Source organism: Ursus arctos, unplaced genomic scaffold, assembly GCF_023065955.2.
Source record: "Ursus arctos isolate Adak ecotype North America unplaced genomic scaffold, UrsArc2.0 scaffold_13, whole genome shotgun sequence".
NCBI lineage: Eukaryota > Metazoa > Chordata > Mammalia > Carnivora > Ursidae > Ursus > Ursus arctos.
In genome coordinates, this window is record NW_026622797.1 from 57,152,790 (window position 1) to 57,176,048 (window position 23,259).

General features: G+C 32.7%; 1 protein-coding gene across 7 annotated transcripts in view; it reads left to right on the plus strand.

Moving 5' to 3' along the window:
- ASCC3 (activating signal cointegrator 1 complex subunit 3) overlaps positions 1-23,259 on the plus strand; it is a 317,566-nt gene that overhangs the window by 31,636 nt on the left and 262,671 nt on the right. For all 7 annotated transcript variants that reach the window (XM_026511731.4, XM_048225883.2, XM_048225882.2 and 4 more), the window contains one exon: positions 1,490-2,049. In XM_026511731.4, coding sequence (XP_026367516.2) covers positions 1,490-2,049 — 560 coding nt within the window. The remainder of the gene's footprint in view (positions 1-1,489; positions 2,050-23,259) is intronic.

A 23,259-nucleotide genomic window follows, 5' to 3' on the forward strand; every position in this document is an offset into this window, starting at 1 on the left:
TACATAAGTGTTACTCAATTAAAGGATTACTTAATTTACAGAAGTTTTTTGTCATGTATTTTCCTAAGTAATAAAAGAATAATTGTATGTCCCACACTGTTTTGTAAATTCTTTATAATCATGCAAGTAGACTTTATACTTGAGGAAATTAGAAATAATAGCCATTGTAAAATTATCTTCACTCATAAGTTGTTAGTCTTCTACACAGATGTGTAAACATCAGATAAAAAATTATTGAGGCAGTGTAGTACAGTGTAAAAACACTAGTTTCGTGTGATTGAGTCCTGGGTTTAGGTTAATTCAGCATATTTCTATTGAGGCATCTATTTTGGGCTAGGAACAGTGAGGGAGTACAACATTGTACACAATATTATGCTCACCCTGAAAGAGTCAGTTAAGCTGGATTCTGAAACATGGGTAAAATTTGGACAGAGACTTTGGGGAAGGTTACATAAAGGCATAGAAATATGCATAATATAGGACAGGACCTGGTTTTTAGCTGTTAAGAAATCCTTGTTGGCTGGAGTTGGAAATGGATAATGGTCAATAAGCCTGGAATAAAAGGATAGAGTCAGCTCCTAGCGTGACTTGAAAACAAAGTCTAGGAGTTTGGACTATCAGGCTGTACTAAGCTGTTCAAAATTTATGATCAATGATATGAGTCCAGCCATGGTTTCGGGAGATACTAGTATTACTTATATTACTAACTTTATTCTTTAAGGTTAGTCATATTGACTTTGGGGCCTTCTAAAAATTAAAATTCTTTTTTTCTGCTCTAAGACTATTCTGTGAATTCTAAGATATAAATACAGGTTCTTTCCTTTTATTTGAGAAAATCAGTAATTAGAAATTAATGCTTTAAAGAAATTAGTGGCTGCTCCTTTACTTCCTCTTACTTTGATAAGAAAGTTACTTTTGGCCTTTAAACAGCAGATTCTTTTAAATGTTTTATAATATGGCTAAGTTTATTTGACAAGATTCTATTTATGTCCATCCTTGATGGTATTAAATGTTTTTGAGTGAAAACTATATAAATCAAATCTTCCCATTTCAGATTCACAGTACAAATTGGAAAGGAAATTATAGATCTCCTGAGGTTTTCTTCTAGCTCCAAAAGTCTGTAATTCAGATATATTTTTTTACACCTTATTTTGGTTTATTTAGCCCATCGAATCAGTTTTTAAAAATCACTTTTAAATAAATTTTAGCTAATGCCTCAAACTGTTTTTAGAAAGAGATAAAAGAGTTGTTTCTAGGTAGCTTCTCCTTTCTAGATAGAGAACAATTACCTATAATGATTTATTGACCTAATTTGGGAATTTGGGAGTAGACTTAAAAGGATTTTTCTGTTCCTAAATTGGTTATCTTTATCAGTATATTTTCGCTATTGGAATTACCCAGAAGAATATTTGTAGTAGTTTTTTTTTGAAGAGGGTAACTTGAACAGTGATTCACTTGAGCTAATACTGTTTCTTTCATCTTCAAATAGTTGGAATAGATAATGGGAAAGAAGCAATTGAAAGTGCGGCTGCATTTCTCTTCAAGACATTTCACTTGAAGGACTCTGTTGGTCACAAGGAGACAAAGGCTATCAAACAGATGTTTGGTCCCTTTCCATCATCATCTGCCACTGCAGCTTGTAATGCTACAAATCGAATCACTTCTCGTTTTCATCAAGACAATCTTACTGCTCTTATCCAGATAACAGAAGAAGATTATGGTGATAGAGTTTTATTTGGTAAAAATTTAGCATTTTCATTTGACATGCATGATTTGGACCACTTTGATGAACTGCCAATAAATGGTGAACCCCAGAAAACTATAAGCCTTGATTATAAGAAGTTTCTGAATGAACATTTTCAGGAGCATTCCACCCCAGTGCTCAAGCCTGTGGAAAAAACAAACGACTCCTTTTTGTGGTGTGAAGTTGAGAAGTACTTAAATGCAACTTTAAATGAAATGACTGAAGCAACAAGAATAGAAGATCTTTGCTGTACTTTATATGATATGCTTGCTTCCGTTAAAAGTGGTGATGAACTTCAGAACGAGGTATAGTGGAAGTTATTGAAGTTTTATATTATTATGAATTATCTTAATAGCCTTTTTAAACATGGATATTTAGCAAAGATAGTTGAATATTGTGCTGCTGTAAAATAGGTAGTCAAATGGTTTATATAGTACGCATGTATATCTTTACACTAAGTAGTTGTAGGAGGACTGTGAATGTAATGAATAACAGAAGACTTAAAGGGCAATAGTTAAGGGATCCACATATTCTGGTTATTGGGACAGCCCTGGCTAAATCTATTGTTACAGTATAATAACCAGTAGAGCCCCTTCTTCAAAAAGTGTATAGATTTAAATGATGAATCGTATCATTACTGTACTAGTAAGTGTTAATGTTTGTATAGTGTTTTATATTTCTAAGAGTTCTTTGATGAAAATATAATAAATTTCGAAGTATTAGAAATATTATCTCCATTGAGTGACTTACTGATTTAGAAAAAATATTTTTCACTAGTTTCTATGTTTGAAAGAATAAACTTTGAAAAACAGACTGATCTAGAAATAACTGGACTAATTTATATTAGTAAAGAACTGTCCTTATAAGTTTTTTATATCACATAAAGGAAAACATAATTTTAATTCCTTTCTATGCCACGATTTAGTTATGTTATTTAAAATGATGAATTACTCTTACAGTTACGTGAAAAGTTTATCTTAAAGTGTTTAGTTTTGTTCTCAATACTGGCATTATACTCCTTTCCTGTTATAAATTTAATATAATGTCAACCCAATGTTAATACTGGATCAATTAGATGAATAACATATTTAATGAAGGATTAAGAGACATGACATACTATTGCAGAGTGGACAGAGGCTTTGAAATCAGACATCCTTCTTTTCCCTTTTATTAGTAGTAAGACTTTAGGTAAATTGAATTTCCAGAGGCTGTTTTCTTGTTGGACTGTCTCACAGAGCTATGAATACAAAGATAATAGAATTATTATAAGCTTTAAATGATCTATGTATGAAATGGTAAGTAGCACCTAGTAAATACTCATTACATGGTAGCTGTGAATATTATTGATTATTATTATTATTTTAAATCACATCAAGTATCAGGAATACAGATTCAAAATACTAGTTTTTTTTTTTTAGAGAGAATTTAGGGAATTAGCTAAACAAATATTGGTGGCCTGACCCCATGGTAATGATAGGTATTATGCTAATTAACTTTAGTTTGGAAATAAGTTATTGTATTGTTAATTCTGTGATCAGTCTCATTTATCATGACATTTTTGCAATTTAACTTGTATCAAGATATGTTCCACATTCGTAAATGGTTTTGCTCTAACATTCTGAAAATAATAATATTGTTTTAAAAATTGGGATTTATAAAGAAAATTCTACTGATACTTGTTTATCATAATTGAATACATAGCAATTTTCTTATTATGATTATAGTAAACTGAAATGTATAAACATATAACTAATAGAAATTTTATTTTCTGAGTTAGCCATAAAACTATTCTTTTCACTTCTGAATATCTGCAGTGAAGATTGTATTTCTTATTTCCTTGCCACAGTTTTTAAGTAGTAGCTGAATCTGTTGGAGAATGTTTTTTAGTTCTCAAGATTTTTTTCATAATCTACCCCAGTACAAGGTCAAACTTAATTTATGCATCCATCCATTCATCATATATTTATTGTATGCTTATTATGTATGAAGTACAGTACTAGTTACTGGACATAGAAGGATGAATAAGATAGCAGCCTTACTCTCAGGGAATTCATTGTTTAGTAAGAGACATAAGGTTAAGTAAGTGTGCTCAAATACCAGAGGTATTATGATACTACAGTTGACCCTTAAACAACACAGGTGTTAGGGGCATTAACCCCAGGCACAGGCAGAAGTCCACCTATAGCTTTTGACTCCCTCCAGAACTTAACTACTAATAGCCTGCTGTTGACTGGAAGCCTTATTGATAATGTAGTTGGTTAACACATGTTTTGTATGTTATATGTCTTATATACTGTATTCTTACAATGTAAGCTAGAAATAAGAAAATGTTAAAATCATAAGAGAAAATACATTTACAGTCATGTACTATTTTTATTGAGAAAAAACCCATATATAAGTTTACCTACATAGTTCAAACCTGTGTTGTTCACTGGTCAACTGTATATAGAAAGAAAATGGGGGCATAAAAGAACCGGTCATAGATTGTGTGGAGGGGTTACTATGGTAGGAAAAGTATTCATAGAGGAGGTTAATATTGAGCCACGTCTTAAAATATGACTAGACTTAACTTCTTCAAGTGGACCAGAAAGGTAGGAAAGATATTTTAAATGTGAGCAAGAACCCGGTGTGTTTAAAGAGCTGTAATCTCTACAGTGAGGGGGCTGGATGTAAAAGGCATGCAGTTGAGAGACAAGGATGGATAGACAGGTAAGGGCAAAATAAAGTGAGGCTTTGTACACCTTGTTAAGATATACTGTGAGCCACTGTAAAACCTATAGCTATACCCTGTATGGTCTGAGTCAGTGATTTTTCATCCAGTGTTTAATGGACAATTTAATATGTAAGTGAATATTTCACATTCTGCCCGTGGCTTGAGTAGTGGAGTTTTAAATGGTTCATTTAGTGTTTTGGTTTTTCTGTGAATGAAAATAAACAATTATTATGATAGTTTTTTAAAATTTTGCAGTCTATGTTATTCATACTTCATATATTTGATCCCTTTCTGTGAAAGTGTAGTTTGTTACAGCAAATTTTCCTTATAATTTTGAAGTAAAGCTTCAATAGAAGAATGTTTCATTACAGTCACTCTCGACCACTGTTATTTTCACTTTACGGTATGCTGTACTTTATGTGCTGTCTTTTGACTTTTAAATGTTTCACTTTTAAGCGTGAAAAGGGCATAATTAAAAGAGTAATCAGTATATATGATAGCATGATTAATTTCCATTTCTTTTTGAGGTTTTAGTTGACTCTGGAATAGTAATATTTAAATAACCACACTGTGTGCTGTTGCTCCAGAGACTTAGCAGAACCATAGGAATATATTTTTACATATAACGTAAGAGGAGTATGTCAAAAGCTATGTCTATACTGAAGGAATTTTTCTTCCTCAACATAGCATTTCTCAATTCCGAATTTAGTTTATTGACCTAATGACTGATGATAAAGCTGTTTTTAAGGTCTGCCTATTTAAAAGTTGTTCCCCCCCACAAGACCTTTATATTATTGTTGAGCTAGTGTTAGAAATATGAGAATAAAAAGTGTACACATATGATGACATTTACCACAAAGGTGGTGCAAGAGAGAAGTTCTAGTCTGAAATGTGTGGAGAGAAGTAATCCTAATGACGGTAGTAGTAACAGTAATGGCAACTTTTGAGTGCCTACTGTTTGACATAAGCATTGTGTTAAGTCAGTTGTATGCACGTCCTCTCCTTTAATCTTTAACAGCAGTGCTTTGAGGTAAACAGTGTTGGATTAAAACCTGTTAGAAATGCCTAAGCACTGAAAAGTTTACGTTCTGAGGCACTTCACCTCCCTTCCGGTAAGTTATTTAAAAAAAAAAAAAATCATACTAAGGCAAATATAAGAAATTTTAATAAAATTTCATTTGTACACAACACTGTAGTTAAGTTGAAGTCTTTTTCAAACATCAAATTCTTTAAAAGCGTTTTTCTCACTTTTTGGTACCCAACTCTGCTTTGTTGGTGCTTATTTAAGGAAATACTCTGTTCGCCTTGTGGATTATTGCTTACTAGGAGATAGTTAACTATTTTATAGAAATGTTGGGAAATTTTCCCGTGGTTACAGAATAAGTAGTGAATCCAGGATTTTAATTCAGACATTCTGACTCCACTATGGTGTACTTTCTTTGCCAAAAAGTGAATCTGTACATTTTGCTGTATTTGGTGCTTTGAAACATAAAACGTTTTAAATATATTGAGGAATCTTTGGCATTTACTCTAATTCACAATTTCATTAGAAACAATGTTTTTCCCTTTTAGAGAGTTCCAAATATGGAAGTGGCTGAAATAAGAGAAAGGATGAAACCTTATTAAGGATGAGTTTCAGTATTTCTGCAGAGAATTAGTTACATTTGAAGTACTTATATGTTTTAGTGTCTGTTGAACTAATACAACAGCCCACTTCTTAGGTTTCCCAATACGTCCTTTTTACCTGCCCCACCTATACCTCTAAGGGCTTTTCTTCTTTTAACCTCTCACTCCTAGTCATCTTTCTGTTAAGGCTACACTCATTATGATTAAGTCTTAAGAGTCTGATTGGGCTAGAAATTCTTTAAGGTTCTTTATGCTCTTGAGGTTTATTTATTTTAAAAAATACTAACGTTAGAGCATTTTAGCCATCAGAAGCAAGTAGGATTTGAACATTCCATGTTATTTTCTTAATCAGGACCTGGCCTGATTGGTATAGACATCTTCCTGCTGCTGATGTTCCATAACCAGAATTGTAGCAGTCGGTACTACTGGGATCACATAATGAACTTTGAACACAGACTTTCCCCCTGGAAAGTAGTAGTAGTAGTAGTAACAGCAAACCTACTGTGTTTCTACTGCCTGTTATGTGTGGAACTGGACCAGGCCGTCTCCTTTGACATAACCAGTTTCTTCATAGTCCTGCATGGTAGAGATAGAATCCTCTGCAAAACAAAACTGAGGCCTTTGTGTTTCCTAAAGTGATAAAAACAAGACTGGTAGAAATTCTGGGACTTTTTTCTGAACCTAGGCCTACTGTTCTATACAGTATGCCATTAGATTCTTTGAAGAGAAAGATACTGACTAGCAAGACTATTTGAAGGAATTTCTTTTCTTACAAAGCTGGGTCAAATTCTGTTCCTTACCTGTGGTTGACCACGAGCAAACTACTAAGCCTTTATAAACGTCAGCTCCCTCTTTGTAAAATGTCTGCTTAGGAATTTTGCTGTAGGTAATTGTGAGATAATATATATGAAGTATTTAGCATAATGTTTCACAGACTGGCTTTCAAATGTTAGTTTCTTGCCTCCCATATTAATGAGCATTATATATTTACACATATCGAAGTTTTATTAGAGTGCATACACTATAGATCAGTATATAAAATTTTATCTATGCCTTGTGTATAGATTCAAGTAATAAAATGATGCTTAAAGGCTAGATCTTAATTCAGAGAATTATTTTTACTACTTTTTTTTCTATTTTGATTTTTTAAGTCTCACTTATCCTAAAGAAAATCTTTTGAATTTAATTTTTGAAGTGAGTTCTGATTTTAACAGTCTTTGTTAAAACAGAAAAGATGTTAATAGAAAAACACTTGGGAATATTGGAGACCTATTGAAGATGTATTGGAGTGTACATATCTCTTGTATTCTTTCAATATTAAATGCTATTTGCAGATTACTAATACTGATGTAAATATTGATAAGAGTTATTGTATAATCAGTTCTTAGGAGAAGTGAATTTTGAGTTGTATTGATATGATCATAGTTTGCTTTTGTGCATATGGGGCTTATTCTTTATAGCATTTGTGATTTGACATTTACTGTTAGCATTATCTCTTGACTCTTTGCAGATGGTGTTACTTGACTCATTCGAGTTCACTTCTGAATTTAACCCTCTTCCAGGCATGTGCCTGATCCTAAGAAGTAGGAGTTATTTGGTTAGATTGTCTTCTGAGGGAAGACTGAATTTTTTTTTTTTTTAGTACTTATTTGCATTATAAATGATTCCAACATTCTTTGAAATTTTGATGTAGAATAATTAGCATGGTTTAATATGGTGGTTCTTGAACATTTTGTTCTCCAAACCTCTTTACACTCAAGAATTACTGAGGACCTCCTAGAACTTTTCTTTATATTGTTTATCAATATGTTCTATTGATATTATATTAGAAATTAAAACAAAAATTTTTAATACATTAAATGATTTAATAAGTATTTTAAAATAGTACTAAACTATATTAACACTAATATACCTAATTTGTTATATTAATAGAAGGAACATTTTTATTAAAAATAACTTTTCTCAAATAAAAAATATAGTTTGAAGAATGGCATTGTATTACATTTTTTTCAAATTATTTCAGCATCTAGCTTAATAGAAGACAACTAGTTTCCCATATGTGCTTCTGCATTTAGTTGGTTCTGATACATACATTATGTAGCCTCTGCAAAGCTCAACTCCCTTTGTATTCATGGGCGGATGTGAATGAAGGAGGCAAATAATATTTTAATAAAATAAAATATACTAATATTAAATTTCTTATATTAAATAGGAATGTTATTTATTTTTAATAATAATTTTGACCTCATGGACCTCTTAAAAGGATCTTAGAGATTCCAGACCACACTTTGAAAACTACTGATTTAATGTGTATACCATAGTCTGACAAGGAGGGTATAGTAATGGTTTTGGTATCTAAAATAGGGTATTTAAAATATTATTGTGCAGAATGATGCTGTTAATGCTTTATGAAAGGATTTTTCATCTATTTGATGTTGTACATTCTTTTTGGTAGATTTAGCACTGCTGAACAATACAAAGACATTGACATCAGCCACGTTGGAATTAAAATAGTGTCCCTTCAGCTATGAGAACAAAATATGTGTTGCTTTTTCTCTAGTCTTTCCACCAATGATCAGAAGAGCCTTTCCTCCAACCAAATCTGAATGGAGAGCTGCCACTGCATAAAATTACACTTTTAAGACGTAGAGAATCTTTAGAGTCATAGAATTTCTCCACCCAATCTAGTATTTGTGAGTCTAGCATTCTGTCAAAATGGTGGTGTCCACATAGTGAGGTCTACTTATTTTAATGAAGAGGCTTTTTGTTTTTTTTAAAGGCATCCCTTTCCTTTCTTGAGTAGGTCTCTTATAACTTACTTGTTTTGTTGAACTGATATATTTCTATTATATCTGCCATTTAGTCCTCTTTCTGCAGTGAGGCAATAAAGTTGTAGGCATCTACTCTCTTACATGAGGATGTTTTAGACATGTGGTGGTAGTTACATTTTCTTTCTCTTACCCTTTTTTTAAGTGTAAAACTTTTTCAGTTTTCTTCTATGTTGCCATTAATCTATTACCAACACAATCTGGATACAGTTGTTCAGTGCTCCATTGATCTACCAATATTGACATGTAGAATGCTTTCATCATCTTGTCTTCAAGGATATTAAACTGTGAGTTACTTTGCCAGTTTAAGAACAATTAACCTAATAATGTCATAGGAAAATAAATTAAGACTATTTTTCCATGACTTTATTTAGTGAATCCTGTTCTTTGTTGTTGTTACATTGCTGTGTGTTAATTTTGAGCTTATATTTAAGTAGTTTTCATAATCATCATTTTTATCTCTTCGTTTTCTTTTTTAAAATTGGAGAATTTTGCCTTTCTATGGCACTTCTGTTTTTCTTATTTCTCAGAGATAGCAGTGATTATGCTTAAAATCCTTGCCTGTTTAAAAGAGAGAAAATGGTATCTCACTGTTTAATTGCATTTTTTATTACAACTGAGGTTAAAGGTTTATATATATATATATATATATATATATATATATATATATATATATATAAATTTGTAGGCCACTTACTGTTTTCTTGTGAGAATTGCCAATTTTTCATTTAATGAAGTCATTGTTTATTTATAAGAAGATTTATAATGAGATCAAAAGATTTTCACAGGTGTTTTAAGTATTCAAGTAGGCAGATCTATTCATCTTTTTACATAGGAATCTTCCTTTGGTGTTAGATTGCTTAGAAAGCCAATCCCCAAGACATGATTGAATCCACCATGTTTTTTGAACTTTGTTCCTTTTTAGTCTCACTGGTTTTCAGTAGAGTGTTATTTGGATCAGATATCTCTTTTCTCTGTAGTTGATTAATGGGCATATATGTGAGTATGTCCATATTGCATTCTCCGAAGTGATAGAGCCATTTTTCCCAAGGTTCTTGTCACTTCCACATTGTTTACCATTTTAGGTTGTTTATTCCTACGTTTACTTGATAAGCAATGAAATTTTCATGAGGAAAAATGAAGAATCATTTGTTCTACTTTTAGCTGAATGTGAAATTTAGGAAAGGTCAAAATAGGTGAAGTATTTCACCTGTTATAATAGGTCTCTTAAGTTTTATATCTGTATTGGGAAAGCATTAGCTATATTTTGTATTCATCTTGGTTGTGTGTTGCTTTTGTTCCTCTTTTTTTATGGCTCCAGTTATTAAAATGATGGGTTGAAAAGGACATGATAAAATAAATTTAAATTTATGTGCTTGTAACCAGGAATACTGTTAATTCTAGATAGGAAAATCTGGTTTAGAAGCTACATTTGTCTTTAAAAAATTTTTTTTAACCAGTTACTATTTCCTGCTTTGTTTTTTGGGCACATTTAGGTTTTAAGCATGTTTTAGTTATATAATAAAGCAGTGATGTCATACTTGATGATAAAATCCTTTTTTTAAAAAATTTAGTTATTTGAGAGAGAGAGTGTGTAAGTGCAGGAGAAGGAAAGGCAGAAAAGCAGACTCTCCATTGAGCACAGAGCCTGACACCAGGGGTGGGAGTCTGGGGCTTGATCTCACAAACCTGAGATCATGACCTGAGCCAAAATCAAGCATTGGACGCTCAACCAACTAATTCACCTTGGCACCCCAAAATCCACTTGTTGTAGTTAAAAAAACCTGCTGTAGGTAAATGAGTGTCCATCTGTTGGACAAAACTCCATCTCCACATGTTAATAAACCTATAGTTTAACTCAAGCTCATAGTGAAGATTTAAATACTTGCTGTTACTAATCTGTGGCAGTAATGGATTTCAGACCATTTTGCTCTTCATTGGAATGGTTACTCAAAGAGTTAAGACGTTTTGCCAAATTTCATGCTTCTTATTTTTCTTTTTGGCACTGTTCATTCATTCATTCATTGTCTACTGTGTGTCAGATACTCTTAGGTTTTCGGAGACAAAAATGAAATCTAACAAAGTTTAACCAACCAACTCTTATTACCTTGTTTCTTTGGTCTCCTCTTAGAATTTCCATATACACATTTCCAAGGGGAATGGGCAAGAAAATTGTGTTTGATATAATGAATAATATTATGACTAATTTGGGAGAGCACATGCATTTTATATACTGAGAGATATCTGTAATATATTGATATGGGAAAGAAGTAAGATAAATGAATTTTATTAGTAAAATAAAGGAGAAATTTCTTGTTTTAATATTTGAAATTAATAAAAACATTTTAGATGTTTCGATTGTCAATTTGTAAACAAATGACTATTAGATTTAGAAATTGCTCTGAGCACTCATTTAAATATTTACTACATTAATGTGTTCAGCTTTATATATGCATGCACACATATTCATACACATATACATAATGGCTGTTAATTTATTTAAGGCAATTAAAATCAATGTATTTTCTAAGACTCAAGCAAGCTATCAATTTGCCGTGAAAATGTAAAGCAAGCTTTTAAATATACAGTAGTACCTAGCTGTAACCTTACTTACACACATCTAATTAATTATAGCATGTGAAGAATGAATAGGTTCACATTCCAAGTAGTTTTAATTAAGTTGTAAGTGACCTTGGTTTTAGCTTTATGTTAGATAAAGTACCTGTAAATAATGAACATTAGTTATTCTGAAAATATAATTTATCTAATTTTCTGCAATGCAACAATTTGCATAATACATTTTTCTTGAGAGAAATATAAATTCTAAATAAATGCTGTCCTAATTTTCATGGTCATTTTCTTATGTATTTAAGACTTTATTTTGGAATGTATGAATACTTAATAATCTTTTATGCCACAAACCAAACTAAGAATAATTTACAATGTTATTAATATACTGTGCTTTATGTAATTATTCCAATACTCAGTTCCACATGGACTGTTCATTCAAAATTGTTTTCATTTACTTAGCTTTTAACATTTTCTTTTATCATACTTCATTATTTTTAGTTTTCAATATGCATATCTTTTTCATTTGATATGCAAATCTAAAATAGCTTATTATCTCAAAAGAAGACATTCTTTATATTGAATAGTTTTTCTTTAGACTCTATGTTTACTATACTATATAACATATGCTGTGTAGTACACACAGTAGAGGTGTAGATAAAACTTTAAATTTTTAAATGCATATCTTTATATAATTAAAAAAGAAAATACATGGATTTGCTTTAATTCATGAGAAACTGAATGCCTCCTTTTTTTCTTGGGGCTTTATTGGTTAGGTACTGGTGCATTATATCGTTCTTCGATACTCCTCGTATGTTTAGAATCCCAGTCCGAGTAGAGGATTTGTAAATTATCCTGTTTTAATACCTAAGGTTATTACAACTTCACAAAATAAACTTCTGGGGCTTTCTTTCTTTTTCTGTTTTCAAAAAAGTTTCTATAAGAAAATGATTGTGTCTTCCGTGAAAGTTTGATACAAGGTTGCTTCTAAAATTGTCTGGCCTGGTGTCTTTTTGGAGGGCAGACTTTAATTACCAATTCAAATTTTACAGTTGTTATTAGCTTATTCAGATTTTTTATTAAATCAAGTTTGAAAATTACATTTTTTTATGAAATTAGCCATTTCATCTGAGTACTCAAGCTTTTTGCTCTAAAAGTATTTATAATAGCCTCTTATTAAAAAAAAAAAAGATGTTAACAGTATTTTTAGTTGGATTGCTCCTTTCTTTCTATCTGCCTTTTCTCTATTTTCTCCTTATGGATAGAGGAATGTTTGTTTCATTTTCAGAGAACCACTTTTGGTATTGTTGCTCTTTTTATTTTTCCCCCCACATATGCTTTGGCTCATATTAATATAGCATGTATTAGTTTTAAATAATAAGACATGTGGCAGTTTTCTAACCTTTAGATATGTAAGGGTTGGGATAAGCCCAATGGCCTTCTAGTTAAACCCAGTTATAACAGATATATTTGTTTCACAGTGGAGATGGGTTCCTTTAAAATTTTTAATGTGTATACAACTACTTGTTTTCTTATGCTATCAGTAATAATCATGATAACATTTGAAATACTCTAAAAATACAAGGTAATCTCAAGAATCATTTATTGTATTTGAAAAATAAGAGATCCCAATGAAAATTCCAAAAGAGATGTATATTTCATAACCTGATGACTAATGCTGACAGAAAATGACTTCATATTGATCTTTTCATTACTTACTCGTTTTCTTCACAAAGATTTATTAAGCATCTTTTATAAATAAAGCATTTTGTAAGGTAGTTTTTGTTTAAACCACAAGTAGGAGAATCATTCAACTTTGCAAATATTTATCAGCATTAAGAGAATAGTCACTTAGATTAATAATTGGGTTATAATTCTTTTTTTCTTGAATCATGTATCATCTTTTAAAAAAATTTAATGGACTATTTAAAGACCAGTTTTAAGTTTACAGAAAAATTGAACAGAAAGAATAAAACATCTCAATATACCCTCTTTTGTTTCATAAATTCTTTTAATGGATGACTGCTCTGTTTGATCTCTTTGATAGTATTATTTATTTTAAAGTCTTTGTCACCTTGTTCCATATTACCTTCTTGTGGACTGACCTTAAGTTCCAGTGTTGATTTTGTTAACTATCATTTTCAGGATGAGATTTCTTCATATGTGGGGTGCCTGGGTGGCTCAGTGGGTTAAGCATCTGCGTTGGGCTCAGGTCATGATCTCCAGGTGCTTGGATTGAGCCAGCATCAGGCTTTCTGCTCAGCAGGTAGTCTGCTTTTCTCTCTCTCTCTCTGCTCCTCCCCACTGCTCATTCTCTCTCTCTTTCTTAAATAAAATCTTTAAAAAAAGAAAAAGATTTCTCTGTATGTTTTGGAATTTTAATTCTTATGCAGATGTTAATGTGTAACTTCTCCCCTCTGCCATTTCCCCTACGCCCTGTCTTACATTCTTGTAGTAGTTGTGGCCCCAAATGTCGTTTTCATAGTAGTTCTTTTCAGCCCCTCTCATGAGCAGAGCAGCCCTATTCCCTTGCCCTGGCTTCCCACATTGCATGGGACATTTCTCATCTAGGTGAGAGGCTCCCAGGGAGCCAAACCCATGACCATGCTGTCCAGAACTGAAGCCCAGCTTGTCACGTCATCTCTACCCAGTGCTTTGCCTTTTTTGCTCAATGTTTGGTCCAGGGAGATATTTTTCTTGTTTTTAAGTTTGAAGTGTGTCTTTTAGGTTTTTTCTTTTTCTATTCTACCAGAAGAGATGCTTTAAAGCGTGAATTTTGTGTCACCATTTCTTCTTCATCTTAATTGCTAATTCTTGTTCTTTCAGAAGGCAGTCTTCTTCCTATCTTAAGCATAAAGGAGAATGGATTTTTTTTCAAGATAATTTTAAGAAGTTTAATAGTAAAATCTATTTTAGTGTTTGTATTTTTTTAAAGGAGAAATGACTTGTTATTCTTATAGAATCATCACATTTTTTTATTGTGGCAAGCTATTTAAGAGTTTAGCTATTTATGAGTATTGTAAAAATTGAAAAGAGTGGAGTAACTAAATTCAGTATAAAGAAGGTACCTGCCAATTGTATTGTCACAGTCAGTGACCAAAAAGCACTTATTCAACTGTTATTTCTATTTAGAGTTAAAATTTAAATCTTGAGTTTGCTCAAGGTAATGGAAAATTACCTTAATTTATTAAGCCTTATTTATATTTGCTCTATTTTGGTACTTTTAGCCCTGTCTCTAGTTTTATATGAGTACTGATTCTCACAGCTTGGTTGTTTATGCATTTTATATATCAGTTGATGCCTAGAAAAAGTGATATGTGATATACTGTTCTTGGGGAGAGAATTTAGTGCCTTGCAAATCCTCCAAATAGAAAGACCCCTAATAAATGCTGTGATTTTTATTGTTTGTAGCAATAAGGAGAGAGGCTAAACATTGCTTGCATTTTACCAGTGTATATGAAATGTGATAAATAATTCTCATACAAATATTAAATGTGTATATGAGCAATCACTGGTATTGCTTTCTACAAAAAAATGTCCCTTTTCTTTTGATACACAAAGAAATAAGCTTACTTGAAGAGTATTACATCACCTACTTGCTCCATTTTATAAATCTGGCTATTTAGATGCTCAAACACATTTTTAATTTCTGTGTGGAAGCTGCTGTTCTTTTTCTTAACTAGTTAAAAATGCCATGTCTCTTCTACTTAGAAAGACTATAATGGACACCCTGCACTTATTGCTTCTCCTTCATTCTTAACTAGTTGTAGTTAGATACTAGGATAAGGAGTTTGCTTATGAATCCATATGATTAAATTGTTAAAACATTTATTGCTGCTATGAAGTAGTTTTTAAAAATTACTACAATAGTTTTTTAGTGGTAAATTTTTTTAGAAAATAGTGTATGTCATCATGATGTCATGTGGTCAAATTGTGTTTGATAAAAAAATGTTTTCTCTAGAAAAATACAATTTGATAGAAGAAATAATTTGTCTTATTACTGGTTCTCATATTCTTATTATCAGCTAATTTGCCTACATGATAAGTGATTTTATTTGTATAATTTCTGGTTCATTCCAAATATGGTAAATAAACTTATTTTATTTGTTAGTTAAGTGAGTGATGCTTTGTGTCCTTAGCAGACAAAAAGTAAAAAAAAATTGATAAACCAGAATCTGGTTTGTATTATTTAAAAATAAAACATGTTTTGATTAAGTATTATATGTTTATTATAGAAAATTTGGAAAAGATAAAAAAAATAAGGAAAAATGAAAAGTGTACAATTTAATAAAATAAAAAGTAAAGACATAATTGCCAAAACATGGAAGGGAATGGATAAATAAACTGTGGTATAACCATATAATGGGAAATTATTTGGTGATTAAAGGAAATGAACCATCAAGCTGTGAAAAAAATGTGGAAAAAAATGAATATTGCCAAGTGAAAGAAGTCGTATTGAAAAGGCTACATATTGTATGATTGTAACTATATGACATGCTGGAAAAAGTGAAACTCTGAAGATAGTCCAAAGATCAGTAGTTGCCAGGGTTTGGGAAGGGAGGAAGGAATGAAGTGGTGGAGCACAGGGCAGTGAATTTATTCTGTATGATACTGTTAATGGTAGAAATATATCCTTATAGTCATTATACATTTGTCAAAACTTCTAGAATGTGCAATACAGAAAAACTAATGTAAAACTATGGACTTAAAATCTAATTTGGTAGGATAGTCAGTACGATACAACTAGACAGATAAATTATGCTATGTAAATATATTCTACCTAGCTTTCAGCAGACCATTTTACATTAGAATCAAAATATCTTCTAGGCCAGTGATTGCAGTGATTGAAATATTCTGTTTGTTCTCTACCATTATAGCCACTAGCCACTTGTAGCTGTTGATCTCTTGCAGTGTGGCTAATATGACTGATAAATTGTATTTTAAATTTATACTTTATTTAGAGTATAAGTAAGTCATGTGGCTAGTAGCTACAATATTAGGGAAGTATCTAAATTAAATAAACGAGATAGAAAAATGTCAGTAATTAATACAGTTAGGCGGCATTAACAGTTTATTGAAAAACTTTACCCTAATTATTGGTTCAGTGACAATTTGGGGTCAATTATTTCTTTTTGTTTATTCTATTCTTATTCTTTATTATTTTTATTTTTGCCCTGTTGTCAGTACTTCATTTTTTTAAAGATTTTGTTTATTTATTGTCAGAGAGAGACAGAGAGAGCACACGCAGGGGGAGCGGCAGGCAGAGGGAGAAGCAGGCTCCCCACTGAGCAAGGAGTCCCACGTGGGACTCGATCCCAGGACCCTGAAATCATGACCTGAGCCGAAGGCAGACACTTAACTGACTGAGCCACCCAGGTGACCCTGTACTCAGTACTTTAATCAATAATTTGCATACAGGCATGGTTACTGAACTTGGATTCAGGACAGATTCAACATTGATAGTGTTTCCTGATAGGACAGATGCCTAAATCTGGATTTAGAAAGCTCTCAAAAGATAAAAGGAAGAAAGTGAACTTTATAAGCAATCTATTTGAATTCTGGGCTTACAAATAGTAAAAAATACAGAATATGGGAATCTTGGACTACTAGGAATTCATGTGGAAAGAACCTAAAACCAAATGTTTTTAGTTGGCTGCACATTCAGTTTGAACCAACAGTGTGATGTTGTTACTGATTTAGGCTATGTTCAGAAAAGTTTAACATCTAGTTCAGAATTGTTGTACTCTCTGTGATCTGCCCCAATCAAATTATATTTGAAATACTATGTTCACTTTTGGTTTATGATGCTGTTTTCTGTTTTTTTAAAGGCTCAGTTAAAGGTAAATTTGTAAAGGAACTTGGATGAAGGATTATCTGGAAACCAAGTTATGTGACTAATAGTAAGGAATTGATTTATATTTACCTGGAAAAGAAAGAACTTGTGTGTGAAGTGTGACTAGTACTTTACTTGGCTTTATCTTCAGATAGTTTGAAGGGCTGTTTTGTAGAAATGTTACTAAGATCGTTCTCTGTAACCCAGAGAGCACAGCCAGAATGATAGATGAAAGCTATAGTGAGGCAGATTGGGCTCAATTTAAGGAAAGATTTTTTTTTTCATTTGACAATTAGTGTCATGAATTACCTTAGATAGCAGTGGCATGAATTACCGTGTAGGATAGTTTGCTGCTGGCAGATGTGTGCTGGATGTTCATCAACCAGAAAAAAATTGTCAGTAACAGCAGTATTTATTGAGTATTTAGTGCTAGACACTGTGCTAATTTCTTTTAACAAATGAGAAAGCTGAGGCTCAGGGAGCTTATGAAAGTTGCCCATTGTCCTATAGCTAGAAATTGGCAGAACTAATAACTAAAGTTTGTTCTTTCTGACTCCAAGCCCATGTTCTCAACTGTCCTCTTATTCTGTCTTCCCATGGCAGTAATTATTGCTTTTATGAGAGCTTTGTTTAGCTGTCCGCTAAGGTCCCTTCCAAATTGAGGGTAGATGACCACTTTGTAGCTTTTTGAAAAAGTTTATGTGAAAGATGACGATGAGGAAGAGTCATCTGGTTCTAGTATGTAGCTGATTGAAGTGGAGACATACTGGTGGTTGGCAGGAAGATTAAGGAAGCTATGATCTAACCAATGATTAGCTGAAACATTGTTTCAAACTTAAAGTTGCTATTTACAGAGCACCAGGATATATTGTGTTTAATTTCACCATTGAACAGAGAATAATTTAACAGCAGAAATTAAGAGTTAGAATATGTCTGGGGTGCCTGGGTGGCTCAGTCAATTGTCTGCGTTCAGCTCAGGTCATGATCTCCAGGTTCTGGGATTGAGCCCCATGTTGGGCTTCCAGCTCAACGGGGGGTCTGCTTCTCCCTCTCCCACTGCCTCTCCCGGCTTGTGCTGTCTCTCTCTCTCTCAAATGAATAAATAAAATCTTTTTTAAAAAAAGAATATGTGTATGCACATATTATAATCATGAGCACACTTTCTTGAAAAAAATGCTGAAAGTAAATATGTATATTTTTTTGTTAATACTTGTGTTCATTTTATTTCCTAACAATAGTGGATTATTAGATATTATTTGTAGCATTTTCTTTTAATTATTTTTCTATTATGATTGTTTTTAAGTGATAAATGCATCAGTGCTATGTATAATTAGCGGAGATTCACTGAATATTTCTTCAGATAGAGACAGTGAAAATACATGCTTTATATGTAATATAAAGGGACACGAGTAATATACAGATATTAGGTATTGTTATCATTATTATTGTATTACAAATTATTTTGTGTACTTTACTCCCTTGTTTGATTATGATTTTTTACTTTAATACTTAGTACCTAAAGTTAATTGCTTATTATATGCAAGGCATTGTGTCAAATACATTTACATATATTATTTTGTTCACATCACAGCCCTGCAAAGCCCTATACTCTTATTCCTGCTATACTGATGAGAAAGCGGGAGGCTCAGAAGGATGTCTAAGGTCCTAAAACTCCTGAGCATTAGGCTTTTAAAGATTTGAGCCCTGGCTAACTTTCTCCTATGCTAAACTGCTATGTTATGCTAGCATTCATAAATTTGGTAAATTATTAAATTAACTGACAAGGGATAAGATGAAGAAATGACGGGTTTGCTGACTTAGAATGCACTTACACAAAAAAAGTTTTGAAAATATGAGTAGTGATGGTATCAATGGATTGTACGTATTTTGTATTTCCTTAAATTCTATAAAACACTGATAATTTTCAGAAACACCATTCATTTAATATTTTCAGAAAAAGTATCATAAAAAATAGCTAGATTAGAAAACTGTTACATTGAGATAAACTTTCATAACAGAATGATATTTGAAAGCATTGGTCTCCAAACTTTTTTGATTATACTTTCTAATAACCATTTTGATAATGCATTCCTAATATAAATGTAGTTAATTTTAAATTATATACATATACTGCCATGCCTTATGTTCATCATAAAACATACATAGAAATGGAGAACTAAAAAGGATGCTGTTTTAAAAACAATATTTAACTTTATTAATGGTATTAAAATTCTTTCTAGTCAGAGCAATATGATTGAGTATGCTTCAGTATTTTTTAATTATAGTTTAGCACTTGTGATGTTTTGAGGTTCTGGTTCTTTGTTCAGGTCCACTCACTACTTCAGTGGAGAGTCATTGGAGAGTTTGTTGGCAAGTAGTGGAGGGGAGGTAGCATGTATTAAGCAGACCTACATTTCATATTATTTATTGTTGTTGCTATGTGGAGAATGGATTGGGGTGTTTTGAATAGATGTGCAAAAACCTTTTAGAAGTCCTTTGAGAAGGGGGCACCTGAGTGGTGCAGTCGTTAAGCCTCTGCCTTCAGCTCAGGGCGTGATCCCAGGGTCCTGGGATCGAGCCCCACATCGGGCTCCATGCTCTACTGGGAGCCTGCTTCTTCCTCTCCTACTCCCCCTGGTTGTGTTCCCTCTCTCATTGACCGTCTGTCTCTCTGTCAAATAAATAAATAAAATCTTAAAAAAAAAAAAAAGTCTTTTGAGAGGTACAGGCAGTCAATGTTTGGGAGCTTAAAATAGACAAGCAGAAAGACTTGAAATCTGTTTAGTAGTTGAGATCAAGATGACTTGATAGTGGAATGGATGAAAGGGGTGGGATTGGGTGCTGTGGGGTAAAGAAGTCGTAAGGATGCATTTTATACTTTTGACTTGTGTAACTGTAAGGATGGCAGTGCTATTCATGGAAATAGAGAACACTTAGAAAACCGTCAAGAGGGTGGAAAACTAAGAGATAGTTTTGGACTTGTAGAATTGTGAGAGCCCCTGAAACCTCCAACTGGAGATGATAACTGGGCAATTAGATACATGGAGCACAAAGTGGAGTTCTGGGAAGGAAGTATAAAATTAAGAGGTTTTTTGTTTGTTTTGTTTTGTTTTGTTTTTAGCATGCTTGCTACTGGATGCTGAGGGCCTAGATGTGAACAGCTAAGGAGAGAATATGGAATGAAAGTGGGAGAAAGCCTAGGATTAAGCCTTAAGGAACTCCAACATTTGATAGTCAAAGTGAGCCTGAAATGGAGACAGGAAGGTACCTCCAGAGTGGTAGGACACATACCCAAAAAGTGATGTATCAAGGGTATCAAAGGAAAAGTGTGTTTAAAGAAGGATAAGGAGTATTTAGCAGTGGTGAATGATCAGGGAAGATGGGGCCAGAATAAAATAAATTATCTTTATCTTAACCAAGTCTGTGAATGAGTATCCTTCAAACAGAATGGATAATAATATATGAAAATAGATCTGCTGTTGAAACAGTTTGCATAGGTATATCTTATTTTTACTTGGTTTTCTTTTACTATTTTTTTATTGTCACCTTCTTAAAAAGTATAATTTGAATTGAACTCAGCACTCTAAATATGGTTCATTCAATGTATCCTTTGAGATGGTAAGTGGAATTATTTTTAAGTAATCTCTACACCTATCGTGAGGTTCAAACTCAAGACCCTGAGATCAAGTGTCACGTGCTCTACCGAATGAGCCCAGCTGGGAGCCCTGATAAATGGGATTTTTGTGGTACTACTATTATACATTAAAATTTTTCATTGCCTTCATTGCATTTTTTATTCATATTGACCTTGGAAGCAACCAACCCCCATCCTTTCAGGAACTTTCTTGGGAATTTATTTGTGGGTCCAAGTTTCCCCATCTTGTAGAAATTCAGATGAGGTTTTTTTGTTTTGTTTTGTTTTGTTTTTTAAAGATTTTATTTATTTATTTGACAGAGAGACAGCCAGCGAGAGAGGGAACACAAGCAGGGGGAGTGGAGAGGAAGAAGCAGGCTCCTAGCAGAGGAGCCTGCACATGAGGTTTTTTTAACCTAATTGTGGGGTTTTATATTTGTCTCTATTACTTCTCCTTAGGACTGGCCAGATATATCAGACTATTTAGAAAATTTATAATCTTGATTCTATCATGCAGCTAATTAACACTTCAACTAATTTGACTTAATATGTCTTCTAGCTTATATATCATTGATAAAATTTTGAGTAGGACAGAGCCATGGCCACTCCTTGAAGAACAACCTTAGTGGCTTAACTGGATATTGAGATTAATCCTATAATCTCCCTAACCATATTGTCATCCAAAAGGATACCTTGCTCACATGACGATATCGTGCCTACTGTGCTTCACGGCGTCATTTTTCAGAATGCCCATTGACTATTTGATATGTGGAAGGGTTGGACTCTCTTTTGAAAGAGGTCTTTTGGAACTCCAGATAGACTTCGTTTTGACTTTTGTTAATTCTTTAATATTGACTAGATGGAAACAGAATGGAGCAAGGGGCGCATGCGTGGCTCAGTGGGTTAAGCATCTGCCTTCACCTCAGGTCATGATCGCAGAGTCCTGGGATGGAGCCCTGTGTCCCATGTCTTGCTCCCCGCTCAGCAGGGAGCTGCTTGCCCCACTCCCTCTGCCCCCTCTCTCAGCCTCTCTTCCCCACTCATGCTCTTGCTGTCTCAAATAAATAAATAAAATCTTAAAAAAAAAAAACGGAATGGAACTGACAGACCTTTTAAAAATACTGAAACTTTACTTGCTTTAAAACCCAAGTTAGTGATTAAATACTTTACTCATTTTTTGACTAACCTGAGAAACAGAGTTTGTATAGTACATTAAAATGAGTAAAGTTCTGTTTTACTTGGAAATAGTATTTTTTTTCTCTTAATCTTTGAGTAAACTGATAATCCAAGGATACCTGCCATATTTCTTCTGTGGTTTCAATAACACTCAGCATATCTCTGCATACCCCAGTTTGACAACAGATTTATAGTTCTAATTTAGGTTCATTTTCTCTCTCTCTCTCTCACCAATTTTCATAGGATTTAGAGTATAATTTTCCATGGTATATTATTCAAAAGTTTATTAAATTTTGTTTTTATGAAGATGTGATATTTGTGATTCACTTGATATTATGTTGGGAATATAGCATCCATTATAGCATTGTTCCAAGTGGAATAAATATGATATAATTCAGAATATGGGGTAAAGTGGGTGTTACCTTTCCTGAGAGATTCACAAGCTACATTTATCTGTTAGAAGTGTTATAAGAAACAAGGAAGTAATGCTGTTTAAAGTTAGTCTGTACATGTTCTGAAATGGTTTTTTTTTTGGACATCTTAGGAATGTAGTCTGTTGGTTCATTATTTTGACTCTTTCCACTCATTATTTCAATTTAATGAACTATTTCAATTTAATAATTTAGTTTAATGACAAAGGATTTATAATAACGGTAAGAATTCTAAGAACCTTTGTCTTTTGAGAAGCACCTTAATAATAATATATTGATCATAATAATGGCTTTAACAACCTCTACGCAAGGATGTTACCTGTCTATTCCTCTTGTGTCTGCTTTAAACCTCATATCTTTAATTTATAGCCAGGATAGTAAAATTTACCTTTTTCTCTCCCTCCCTCTCTCTCTCTCTCTTCTTTCTTTCTTCCTTTCTTGTTCGTTTGTTCATTCGTAGTTGATGTCTGTTTCTTTACGTACTGCTAACTTTTCCCTCTTTGTTTTTCAACTTGATAGCTTCTGGAACTTGTGTCAGTGTGTAGAGCAGTGATCCAGACAGCTGTATCTTTACAAATAGTCACCCTCATTGCCAAATTAGTTTGTAGTGCAAATCTTAAATGAGAACTGCACCTGCTCTCAATGTGGATGAAAATGGCAAATGTTAGGGAAAGCGTAATTTTGGGATTACTTTAAAACTGATGAC